Raw genomic sequence first — 11551 nt, 5'->3', positions numbered from 1 at the left:
AGAGCCAGTGTGGTGTAGTGGTTAGAGTGCTGGACTAGGACCGGGGAGACCTGAGTTCAAATCCCCATTCAGCCATGAGACTTGCTGGGTGACTCTGGGCCAGTCACTTCTCTCTCAGCCTAACCTACTTCACGGGGGTTGTTGTGGGGAGAAACTTAAGTATGTAGTACACCGCTCTAGGCTCTTTGGAGGAAGAGCGGGATATAAAATGTATACCTATATATATAATTCTCCTGGGTGTGCCTTGGAATGTGTGTCCCAGAGCCCAGCTGATTGGCTGGGCTGCGGGGGCGCCTGATTGGGTAAGGCGCACCCAGGAGGATTGGCTGCCGCGGCAGCAGATCCAGCCCAGCCATTGAGGCAAGGCCCAGGAGGGGGGGGAAAAGGTGGGGGGGAGAGGCGACTGGGCCCGGAAGCAGAGATTGGGGCAGAAAGTGGTGGTGGGGGGGGGAGAGGTAACCTCCAGCCCCAAAGAGCGCACAGATGCTCTGTGAAGGGTCGGCTACAGGGGCGTAACTAGGTTGGAGTGGGCCCTGAGACAAGATTCTTAAATGCCCCCCCCGTCACCGCTTATCTCTCCTTCCTCTGGCCCGATGTCTCTGCTAACTACCCCAACTAGTTGCAAGGTATAGATAACACGAAAACCCTGTGGTTTATATAGTTAGAGTCATAACTATATCATTATAAATATAATGATATAGTTATAAATATAACTATGTTTATATAATTATATAGTTAATTGCCAGAATTATTATCTCAGGCAGGGCCAGAGGCACTGAGAAGGCAGTGGAATTGTGGCAGCACGCATGACTTGTCGTGAGAGAGATTCCTGCCTGCTACCTTGGAGAAGCTGCTGACAGTCTGTGAAGACAGTCCTGAGCTAGAGAGACCAATGGTCTGACTCAGCATATGGCAGCTTCCTATATTCCTATCTTAAACTGTATTCTCACCTAGATTGTCCAGTAGACTATACTCCTTGACATATGCCCTGCATTTTATCCAAGATTCATGAATGGTGGGTTGTAGTTATTAAAAGATGAGAAATGCAATCTGTACATGCTTCAACACAATATGGTTGAATATTAGTTCAGATTAAGCCAAACCTGAACTCATACTTCTCCAAAATTTATACCCTGAGTTTCTTGCCATAAGAGACTCAAGGCAACTAACAATTATGGAAAGCAAAACATGAGAAAACTTTGCACCGCAGCTGGGTGACATTGACAAACAGAAGGAAACCTTTTTCTTGATCAGCAGCAAGTGGGAATCCGCCCCCCCCCCCCGCTTATTTATTTGTTTGTTTATTATTTATTATAACACCACCACACCATCTTGTTCCTTGGTGAACAATTCTATAACCGGGCTCAAAGGAAATCTTCACACTTTAAAGGACTATCAGATTTCTCTCTTTTGTGGGTTAGGACTTACTTTCTGCATCTAACCAACTGGGCTTTAGCCCACAAAAGCTTATGCCACAGTCAGTCTATGACTGCAATCTCACACATACATTCCTGGGAGTAAACCTTATTTAACACAATGGGACTTACTTCTGAGTAAGCATACCTATGGTGTATGCTTACTACTGTGTGTGCATCCTGAAGGTATCACAAGTCTCTGCTTTTTGTGCTTTTGTTGTTGTTGCTTTATCAATTTGAGGTTGCAATAATTCATTCAAGGGGTGGAAACTCCATTGAGCTCAGCGCGGTGAAATGAATTTCTGAGTAACATGCAAACTTCTCCTTTTCAGGTAAGTTTTAGCAGGAAGGACTCACTCCCAGTTCAAAACAAATCCAGGGAATGAAGCTCTTTCTTCCTCTACCCCACTAGAAACTGAAGAGCGGGTTCTTTCTTCCTTCCAGATACAAGCCCTACTCAGTTTATAGTGCAATCCTATGCGTGTTTACTCAGAAGTAAAGCCTACTAATTTCAATAGGACTTACTCCCTAGTAAATGTGTGGAGGATTTCAGCCTTAATCCCCTGCAGTAGAAGACATGCAAACAGAAATGTGCCACAATGTCGCAGCCCAGGGGAGGGGTGTGTGTGTGTGGGGGGGGGGCATTTCCATCCCACCACCCCAAAGGGCAAAACCCTCCACCCTGCTTAGCCGACTCGGCTAGTAATAATAATTTCCAAAGCAGCTTCCAGATGTGCAGCAAACACAAGAGACTGTTTCAACACGTGCAGAGAGTCCACTCCCTTCTCCACGCGGAAACTGGAGTTGCACACACCCCTCTACCTTGCTAAAAAAGATGAGGAGGAGCTATGCGGCTTCTGGCCGTGCTTGGGTCTCTTTTTAGAGATTCCTCCTTGATGCGTCGGTATCCGCTCTTGGCCGCCATTCTTGCCGAAGAGCTTATCCTTGGCGCAGTCTCGGTAGCCGCCATTAGATGGCAATCGAGAGCCAGCATGAAGTCGCGGCAGCCCAAGCGGGTGGGATAGCGGTATTAAGTAGCGGACTTTTTGCGAAAACTCTCAGGGCCGCTTGGAGTTATAGCAAGTCGCTGGTGGCGCGCCTGGACTACGGACGCCTGATGGGACTGGATGGACGCTCTTGGAAGCGCACACGGGGGGAAGAAGAGTCCCGCCAGCGAATCTCGCAGTTCTGAGTCCCGGTAAGGAGGAGGGGGATGTTTGTGCAGTCGCTGCTGTAGCACCGGGGATGCGGTGTCCGGGCGCTCATGGAAACAACGAAACCTGCTGCTTAGAAGAGTGGTCTCCTATTTGATATGTGGCCTGTTGATTATAATGGGATCTCCCTGATAGGGCTCCTGTGCGCCTTTAAATGACGGTATTACAGGCAGGTGAAGGTTTCCTCATCCTGGGAACAAGTGAATTCAACAGGTGAAGATTCAGCGAAGAAGAATTCCCCGTTGTTACAAGAGGTAAATTCAACAGATAACGATACAACAGGGGAGATTTCCCCATAACCAGATAAAGATTGATCCAGTAAGGATAATTTTATCCCTTACTCTTTCGCCAGGAAACAGCTTCACCTGTTGAATTTCTGCCTGGCATGCAGATCTTAGAGAAAGATGCCCAGGAGACCTGCCACGCCAAAAAAAAATTGCAAAGGCACTGTTGGGCGTTTCCTCTGATGACTGTCCTGAGATTTAACTTCTGAGGAGGTGGGAAAGTAAACTGATAGGGTGGAGTATAGGTTGGGAGATAATGGAGTACATACAGAGTAATATATGGGACAGTGCTGGTGGATTATCTACGGAATTAAGCAGTGCCCAGAATTAGGAGGATACCATCAAACTTTTTTGTCTGTTTTCCCCCCATAAATACAAATTATATCTGCATAAATAGCTCTTAATGTATTCTAAATTTATAACGTGCTCAAACCATCTTCATTTCTTTCTAAGAAATCTATACCAAATTCTATAAATCTATACCAAATTCCTTATTATGAAATCAAATAAATACTGTTTCTGATTAAACATGCCCAGCCTTAGTCTCCCTCCCTTCCTTCCAACATATTTTGTTAATGATACCATTAATGTGCAGTCTCAACATTTAGATAATAATTCGTTATTGGAAGGATCTTTTCTTGTTTCTTGAACAGAGCATCATAGATGCAAAAACCATATCGTTAGTAATTTCTCTGTTTGGACATGATCTCAGATTCTTAGTATAATAATGTAATAAAAGAACTCACCAAATTTCAAACTCCATTATTATCCATTCCGTTCCATATACTGTATTGAAACACCTTGCCAGTATTGTTTTCTTTTGAACAGGTCCACCACAATGTCTTCTTAATATCTACATTTCCAGTAGAGCAAGCAGACTATAATTGCTGTTCATTTAATTTTACTACTTGCAAGTCACATACAATTGCATCAATTTATATATAAATGCAGAAGGAACTTGTAAATTAATGATGCAACTGTAGCTCCCAACAGCTAAATAAAATGAACAGCCATCATAATCTGATCCTCTGGAAATGCAAGTCTCAAGTAGATGCTTCCAATCATTGTGGTCAACCTTCTCAAAAGGCAAAAAAAATGCTGGTGACCTTTCCTGAGAGATTTTCAGGTTTCACAGGGTGCTGTGATATTTTTAAATCCATGTGATTATCTCTTTCCAGTTCATATTTTAACTTTCCAGTTCATATTTTAATTATAATCAATGTATGTATTTTGGAAAGTGTGTCTTTTATCAATAACTACATCTCCTGACTCCATTCTTGCTCTAAATCTAACCATTTTGTTAGGTAATGTCTTGCTTGCAAATTTTAAAGGCATTTTAGATCTCTGTCTGACATCTTCCATGTGATGGGAAGTTATTATTTATCGTTGTATTTCCATATCAATGTAAATCATGTCTTTTCCAGTATTCAAAGTTATCCATATTTTCTTGCAAAATGAATTTTGGGATCATTACTTGAAGTAACCTCAACTGACCTAACATAAAACTGTATTTATCCAAGATTCTCTAAGCACTTGAAAGTAAAGTTAGAAGGGTTTTTTTTTTGTGAGGGGAGGGCGGCATTATTAAAGGTTTCTTTTCTCTTCTGGTTTTTTTAAATGATATTTTTTGGCTAAGATCAGGTGTAGGAAATTCTATTCACTGTTGCTTTTGTAAACCATATGCTAAACATTCTCTAATAAAAGTCAATCTATTCTTACCCGTTGGTTATCTTATGTTGTAATACTTTATGTATTTATCATTTAATTTATTTATCAAATTTGTATGCCGCCCCAAACTTCCATCTTTGGGCGGCTCAGAACAGCATATTTGAAAAATAGGATAGTAAATGATGGCATTGCACTTCATTTGGACAGTCTTTGCTCAATGAAGTGCAGAATCTAATTCAAAGCTCACCTATTCTTGTTCAAAGGGGCAAAATACTTTATCTGCTGCTTCATATGCCTGTCCTCCTGGGCCTTCCCACAGAAAAGAAAAGGGTGGTGGTGGGGAAGCCTACAAGCTCTAATAGGCTGTGTGGCGTAGTAAGACGTAGCAGAGCAAGGTGGGGTTCCAGAACCCTGAGCGCTCCAAGTGGAAAAACTTGCTCCAACAAAGCTCAGAGGAGGAATAAGGTCTTCAATGCCTCCAGGTTGAGCCTAGCCCTCCCAAGCTCCGCCTCCCTGCCTTGAGAGATTTAAAGGGGCAAGCCTTCTGGCCTGGAGTCTTGCATTTCTCCTTCACCTTGGGGAAGTACCAAGAATGAGTTCTCGTCTTTCACATATAGGCAGACACCATTTAGGCTTGAGTAACAACCAACTTTTATTCCGTGAGTGCTCTATTACAGAATGCTGGTAAACAGTGAAGAGGGTTCATAGAGTGCACTCTGCTGCTCCCTGTGGTAGCCTGAGACAATTCAGGGCTAGCTAATTCTGTTTATATGTTACACTTAGTGTGGAAGCGGCTAGTTTTGTTGAGAGGCTTAGACACAGGCTCTGTGGGTGTTGACCCTGGGGCTTTCAGTTCCTGGTTTTCCTGGCTTGCAGGCCCAGATTCTAGTCTGGTGTTGGGACCTGGGACTGGGATTGGCTCCTTCTTTTAGTTTAACCAAACAATACAATATAGGATGGCTGTTATTTTATTTTTATGTATTTATTTATTTGCATTTATATCCCACCCTGTTCCACATGGCCTCAGAGCGGGTTACAACAATTAAAACATTGAAAAATTCTAAACCTGTAAAAACAAAAACAACAATTAAAAACATTGAAAAATTCTAAACCTGTAAAAACCAACCAAATAAAACAACATAGTACAAGAGAACAACCCTACTTTGAGCCAAAGGCTAGGATAACGAGATGTGTCTTCACCAGTCATTGAAAAAATGTATAATGAAGGAGCCTGACACACATCAGCAGGGAGGTCATTCCATAACCTGGGGGCTATCATGGAGAAGGCCCTCTCATGTGTGGCACTCAATGGCGCTCTTACCCCTGGACATCGGGGCCAAAGTCAAGGGCCTCCATACCCCCTGAGAGCCCCCAAATCCTCCTTAATCTGTCCTGGGTGATGTGGTTGCTGCTGGCCCGCACTGTGGCCAAGCTATCTCCATCCAGAAAGGGCCTTAGCTGGCAAACCAGCCAGAGCTGAAAAAAGGCACTCTTTGCTACCACAGCCACTTGAGCTTCAAGTGGAGAGGAGAGCTGGTCTTGTGGTAGCAAGCATGACTTGTCCCCATAGCTAAGCAGGGTCTGCCCTGGTTGCATATGAATGGGAGACTTGATGTGTGAGCACTGCAAGATATTCCCCTCAGGGGATGGAGCCACTCTGGGAAGAGCAGAAGGTTTCAAGTTCTCTCCCTGGCTTCTCCAAGATAGGGCTGAGAGAGATTCCTGCCTGCAACCTTGGAGAAGCCGCTGCCAGTCTGTGAAGACAATACTGAGCTAGCTAGACCAATGATCTGACTCAGTATATGGCAGTTTCCTATGTTTCTAAGTGACAGCAATGAATCCAATAATACCCCCAAACTATGCACCTGTCCCTTCCAGGAGAGTGCAACCCCATCAAGAACAGGCCATCTCCCTAATTCCTGGACTCGAGAACCTTTAACACACAGAACCTCTGTCTTGTCTGAATTCAGCTTCAATTTGTGGGTGTACATCCAGCCCATTGCCATCTCCAGGCGATGGTCAAGCACCTGGACTGCCTCTTCGATTCAGAGGGAATGGAGAGAGAGACCTGAGTGTCATCAGCATACTGATAGCACCTCACTCCAAATCTCCTGATGACAACTCCCAGGGGCTGGATGTTAAAAGATATAGATGTTAAGAGCCTCTCCATCTCTGACAGCTTTTAAAAAGTCTTTAAAGACACATCTGGTCACCCAGGCTTTTAATTAATATTGTTTTGATGGTTTTCATGCTGTTTTAAAATATTCTTTTCAGGATTTTGAGTTGTTGTGGTGTTTTGAACTTTTCGTTTTTGTTTTGGCTAATGTTTTGCTTTCTGTTTTTGTTTTGTTGTGGACCGCCCAGAGACATGAGTTTTGGGTGGTGTAGAAATATGTTAATAAATAAATAAAAAAGCATGGGCAACAAGTCTGATCCCTGAGGAATCCCACAAGTTAGTTCCCAGGGTGCCAAACAAAAGTCTCCCATGACTATTCTCTGATATTGGTCCCAGAGATAGAAGCAGAACCATTGCAAAACAACACCACCAACTCCCAGTCCCTGGCCTCTCAGGAAGATACCGTTATCAATGGTAACAAAAGCTGCGGAGAGGTCAAAGAGAACCAACCAGGTTGCACTCCCCATGTCCCTCTCTCCACAAAGGTCATCAATCAGGGCAACCAAGGCAATTTCAGTGCCATTTCCAGGCTTGAAGCTGGATTGATATGGGTCTAGATAATCTGCTTCTTCCAAGAGTGCCTGCAGCTGAACTGCCACCACCCTCTCAAGCACCTTGCCCCAAAAGGGTATATTTATTTTTATTTATTTAAATGTATCTATTTAAATTTATTTATTTATTTATATTGGTGACTGGGTGATAGTTGTTCAACCCTTCTGGGTCCAAGGGCATCTTCTTGAGAAGGGGACGCACCACTGCCTTTTTAAGAGCCAGCAGGACAATCCCACTTCCTGAACCCACCCAGCCATACCCCTTTGGCTCACTTTTATCAGCCACGATGGGTATGTATCAAGAGGGCATAGTTTGCCGGACCCCTGCAAGCAGCATGTCCACATCCTCAGACCACAGTAACTGAAATTGATCCAAGATAACATGACCTGGCAGTGCTCCGGAAACCTCCACAAAACTATCTCCAACTGTGGAGTCCAATTCCTTGCAAACTCGAGCAATTTTATCCTGGAAGTGCCTTGCAAATTTGTCACAGCAGGCCTCCAATGGTGTTAAACCCATCCTCCTCTGGCCTGACATTGCTAGGCCATGCACTACCCAGAAAAACTCAGCTGGAGGGACACTCAAATTATTTCTTTTCACTGCCACCCCAGCCACATGGTAGGCATGATAATCTGCTCTCGCCTGTTTTCGATCAAACTCACAACAGGATTGACACCACTTAGGCTCCAGCCATTGTCCTCCCTGCTTCATTAGCTGTAGTTCCCTGGAACACCCTGGAATGTTTTTTTTTCTTGTTTTGTTCTGTTTGGGGGAACAGCCTGTGAGAAGATAGGTGGAACTAAGAATAGTGTAACAAGGAAGCTAGTTAGGCAGGGCAGGCTATAAGGAAAGAAGTATATGAGACAATCTTGAAAGTGTAATACAATTCTGTGTGTGACATTTTCAGGAATCAACTAAAGAGAGAGGATGGGGGCTGTAGCCCAGAGGTAGAGCATCTGCTTTGCATGCAGAAATTCCCAGGTTTAATCCCTGACATGTCTAGGTAATGCTGGGAACCTTGTATGAAACCTTGGAGAAGCCACTGCCAATCAGTCCAGGGCTGCTCAACTTAGGCCCTCCAGCTGTTTTTGGACTACAACTCCCATAAGCTCCAGCCACAGTGGCTAATAGCCAGGAATTATGGGAGTTGTAGGCCAACATCTGCAGGAGGGTCGAAGTTGAGCCGGCCTGGTGTAGACAATACTGAGCTAGATGGACCAATGGTCTGACTCGGTATAAGGCAATTACCTATGTTCCCATGAGAATTATGGATGGAATAGTGAGGATGCACTTTGGAATACTGCTTGGAAGTGACTCTTTAAAAGTAGGGTGTATGCAGACAGCATAATGGATCTCTCTTTAAAAAAAAAAAATCAAATCAAATCCCACTTTTCCTCCAAGGAGCCCAGAGCAGTGTACATGGATATGTTTATCCTCACAACAACCCTGTGAGGTAGGTTAAGCTGAGAGATACATGACTGGCCCAGTCACCCAGTGAGCTTCATGAGCTTGATGGCTGAATGGAATGAATTTGAATGTGGGTTCTTCCCGGTCCTAGTCCAACACTCTAACCACTGCGTGATGCTGGCTTTTGGTTGGGAGGGTGGAGTGGTGCTACTAGTTCTGCTGGTGTTAATGATGATGGGAATCCTTGGATGTGTACTAGGCAGAGTTAACTTAGAGAGTTGAAGGAAATTTCTTTGGGTCTTTTTATTTTTGCTTATCAGACTTTTACGTGTCCTTTCAGAAAGAATCAAGTGGAGGCGGTTTTCTGAAGAGACACGGGCTGCGCTCTGCTTCTTAGTTCTCAGAGAAAGGTTTCTCACCTCTTGTCCTCCTTTTATGGAGAAGGGCCATACAGGGCGATGAAGTAGCTACAGCAATAGCCCCAGGAAGATGCTGCGGTTGCCAACAGTTCTTCATCTGCTGCTCTGGCTGGCAATGGGACTGGAAAGTAGAAGCACAGAAATGTGCCCGTCATCCCAGTGTGACTGCTCAGATTGGCACCACTATAAGATCACCTGCACAGAGATCGATTCCATCCCCAGCTTCCCACGAAGCACCCAGACTTTGTGAGTATGCAGCTTATTAAGGTGGGGCGAATATTGGAAAATGAGTCATTGTATTTGGATGGGGTACCCATTAGTCCAGTATGGGTGAAGATGGATATAACATCTGAAGATTAGCAGAGGCTCCACTGCTCTGTAAACAAAGGTGCATGACAAGGCTTTATGCATGCAGGCAAAGCAGCATTATCTACTTTCCTTTGCAGTGACAGTGGTCAAACTGTGCTAGGGAACCCTTGGATTCCTTCTTGGAGGCCTAATAGGGCTTCCTCAGTCAGAAGATATCAGTAATGGTGGGCAAGCATCCTAGAAAAATGGCTTACCTGCCACTTACTACGTCTTCCTTTGCAATATGTTTTGTAGGTCACATTCTAAGTTCATGAATGTAAGACTCAACAGGCATAGCCAGTGCTCCACATGAACTGGGCATGGACCCCTGCTAACCGGGCAGAGAGGCACCTTTTTAACATGGTGGTTCTCTTTATTTAGCAGGGGGAGAGTAACTGGCCCTATCCACCCCCAGCACAGTACCTCCAGTGACTGTTGCTGGTGTCTATCTTATGTTCCTTTTTAGATGTCGAGACCTTTGGGGACAGGGATCAATCTTTGTTTGTTTGTTCTCTATGTGAACCACTTTGGAAACCGCCATGTTGAAAAGCGGTGTATAAATATTTGTTGTTGTAGCCTAGAACATGTCCCAGCATCATCTGCAACATGCTGGGGTTCTTTGGCAATTGAAATAGAAAGAGTTGCCCAGCTCTAGAAAATTTGTGCTAGACAATGGCTTTCTGTTTCAACAAGAAACTTCTAAGAACTGAAAAAAATTATGAATAGCATGACACAGTGGGCCTCATCTGATAACTCGACTATTTATTGCTAAGACATTACTGGAAGAGTACGGTGCATTAACTTAGACTGGTGGGAAAACAACAAGCACAACACTGACAGACTGTCCCTATTTTCTAGTCCATCTAAGTCAGGGAGAGGAGATCATCCTTATTGTGTCATAAAGTTTCATACCACAGTAAGTTTGTTAGTCTTTAAGGTGCCACAAGAACCTAAGATATTCCAACATACTGAGCCTGATCTCACAGTCATCAGTTGGGTAGGACAATAGAACAAGCCTCTTACCCAGCTTCAGGAGCTATGCACGGTCCTGATTTTTAGTTGTGTCAGCAAAAACCTAAGCAGGAGGAGGGGGAAGTGATCGTGTAGGAGTGATCAAGGGAAGCTCCAACAGCGCCATCCTACCCACTTTACCCTGCATATTATCAAGAATGGAGGAAATTCTTTCAGAGCCTGCAGCTGCCTTCTACAATCACTTTCCCCTCCTCCTACCTAGGTTTTTGCTCATAGACAACTAAGCATCAGGAAGGCACACAGCTTCCAAAGTTTACCAGTGTGAGAACCAGCTTATTATATAAAGACTGCTACTAAATACTTTATAGTAGTATAAAGTATAGTAGTACTTTATGGATATAAATAGATTTTGTGTCTGAGTCCACATACACATACACACACACACCCCGTACGAAAAAATTGTGCAAGTATCTCTGCACTGTTCTGTATACTGACCCAGGAGATACTTTCAGTGAGCATTATCAGTCTTCATGTTGCTGCTTTTGAGTTTGGAGTGCAACTACCATTTTCCTGAAGGCAAGCACATAGATATGCTGTTGTTCAACAGAACTAGTAGCAGAATGGTGCTTTTAAATTACATTAGTTAGCATTTGTTTTCATTTTGCCAGGGGCTTTGAGTTGTATCATAATGGAGGTTTTCTGAAATGTTTCAAACAGATGATTATTCAAGTCCTAGTTATTGTGTGTACTCAGGCAGACTCCAGGGCCTGTAAAGCACATTTTAGAGCTACAATAAAGCTAAATAATGGAGGAAGATGTAGTGTACCTTTGAAAACTCCCATGCTAATTAGTTTCTAATTCAAGTTGACTATAATTGCTTCAGGAATGGTTAAAGAGTTTTTTAAAAAAAAAAATCGTTCCAAATCCTACAGCTTTTAATTAGTTTCCCTCCTACAAAGTATTTTTGAATGCTGCATCATAAAAATAATGACAAATTACCTATGAGCTTACTGTGTCAACAGGAGCTAGTATACATTTAGATGCTATAATAAATAAGACATGCTAAATAAAATTATACCTATTTATACCTATTTAG

The 11551-nt window shown here is 43.5% G+C and overlaps 1 protein-coding gene across 2 annotated transcripts in view; it reads left to right on the top strand.

The window, feature by feature from the left end:
* Nucleotides 1–2251: 2251 nt before the first annotated feature.
* The window catches only part of TSHR (thyroid stimulating hormone receptor), a 119837-nt gene continuing 110537 nt past the window's right edge, over nt 2252–11551 (top strand). Inside the window, exons 1-2 of one of the 2 annotated variants that reach the window (XM_053290602.1) lie at nt 2252–2613; nt 9057–9381. In XM_053290602.1, coding sequence (XP_053146577.1) covers nt 9206–9381 — 176 coding nt within the window. In that variant the 5' untranslated portion in view covers nt 2252–2613; nt 9057–9205. The other variant, XM_053290681.1, reaches the window with a different exon arrangement.

The sequence above is a fragment of the Hemicordylus capensis genome, chromosome 1 (genome assembly GCF_027244095.1).
Source record: "Hemicordylus capensis ecotype Gifberg chromosome 1, rHemCap1.1.pri, whole genome shotgun sequence".
Lineage (NCBI taxonomy): Eukaryota > Metazoa > Chordata > Lepidosauria > Squamata > Cordylidae > Hemicordylus > Hemicordylus capensis.
Note: the sequence above shows the minus strand (reverse complement) of the source record. Positions and strands in the feature narration are given on the sequence as shown.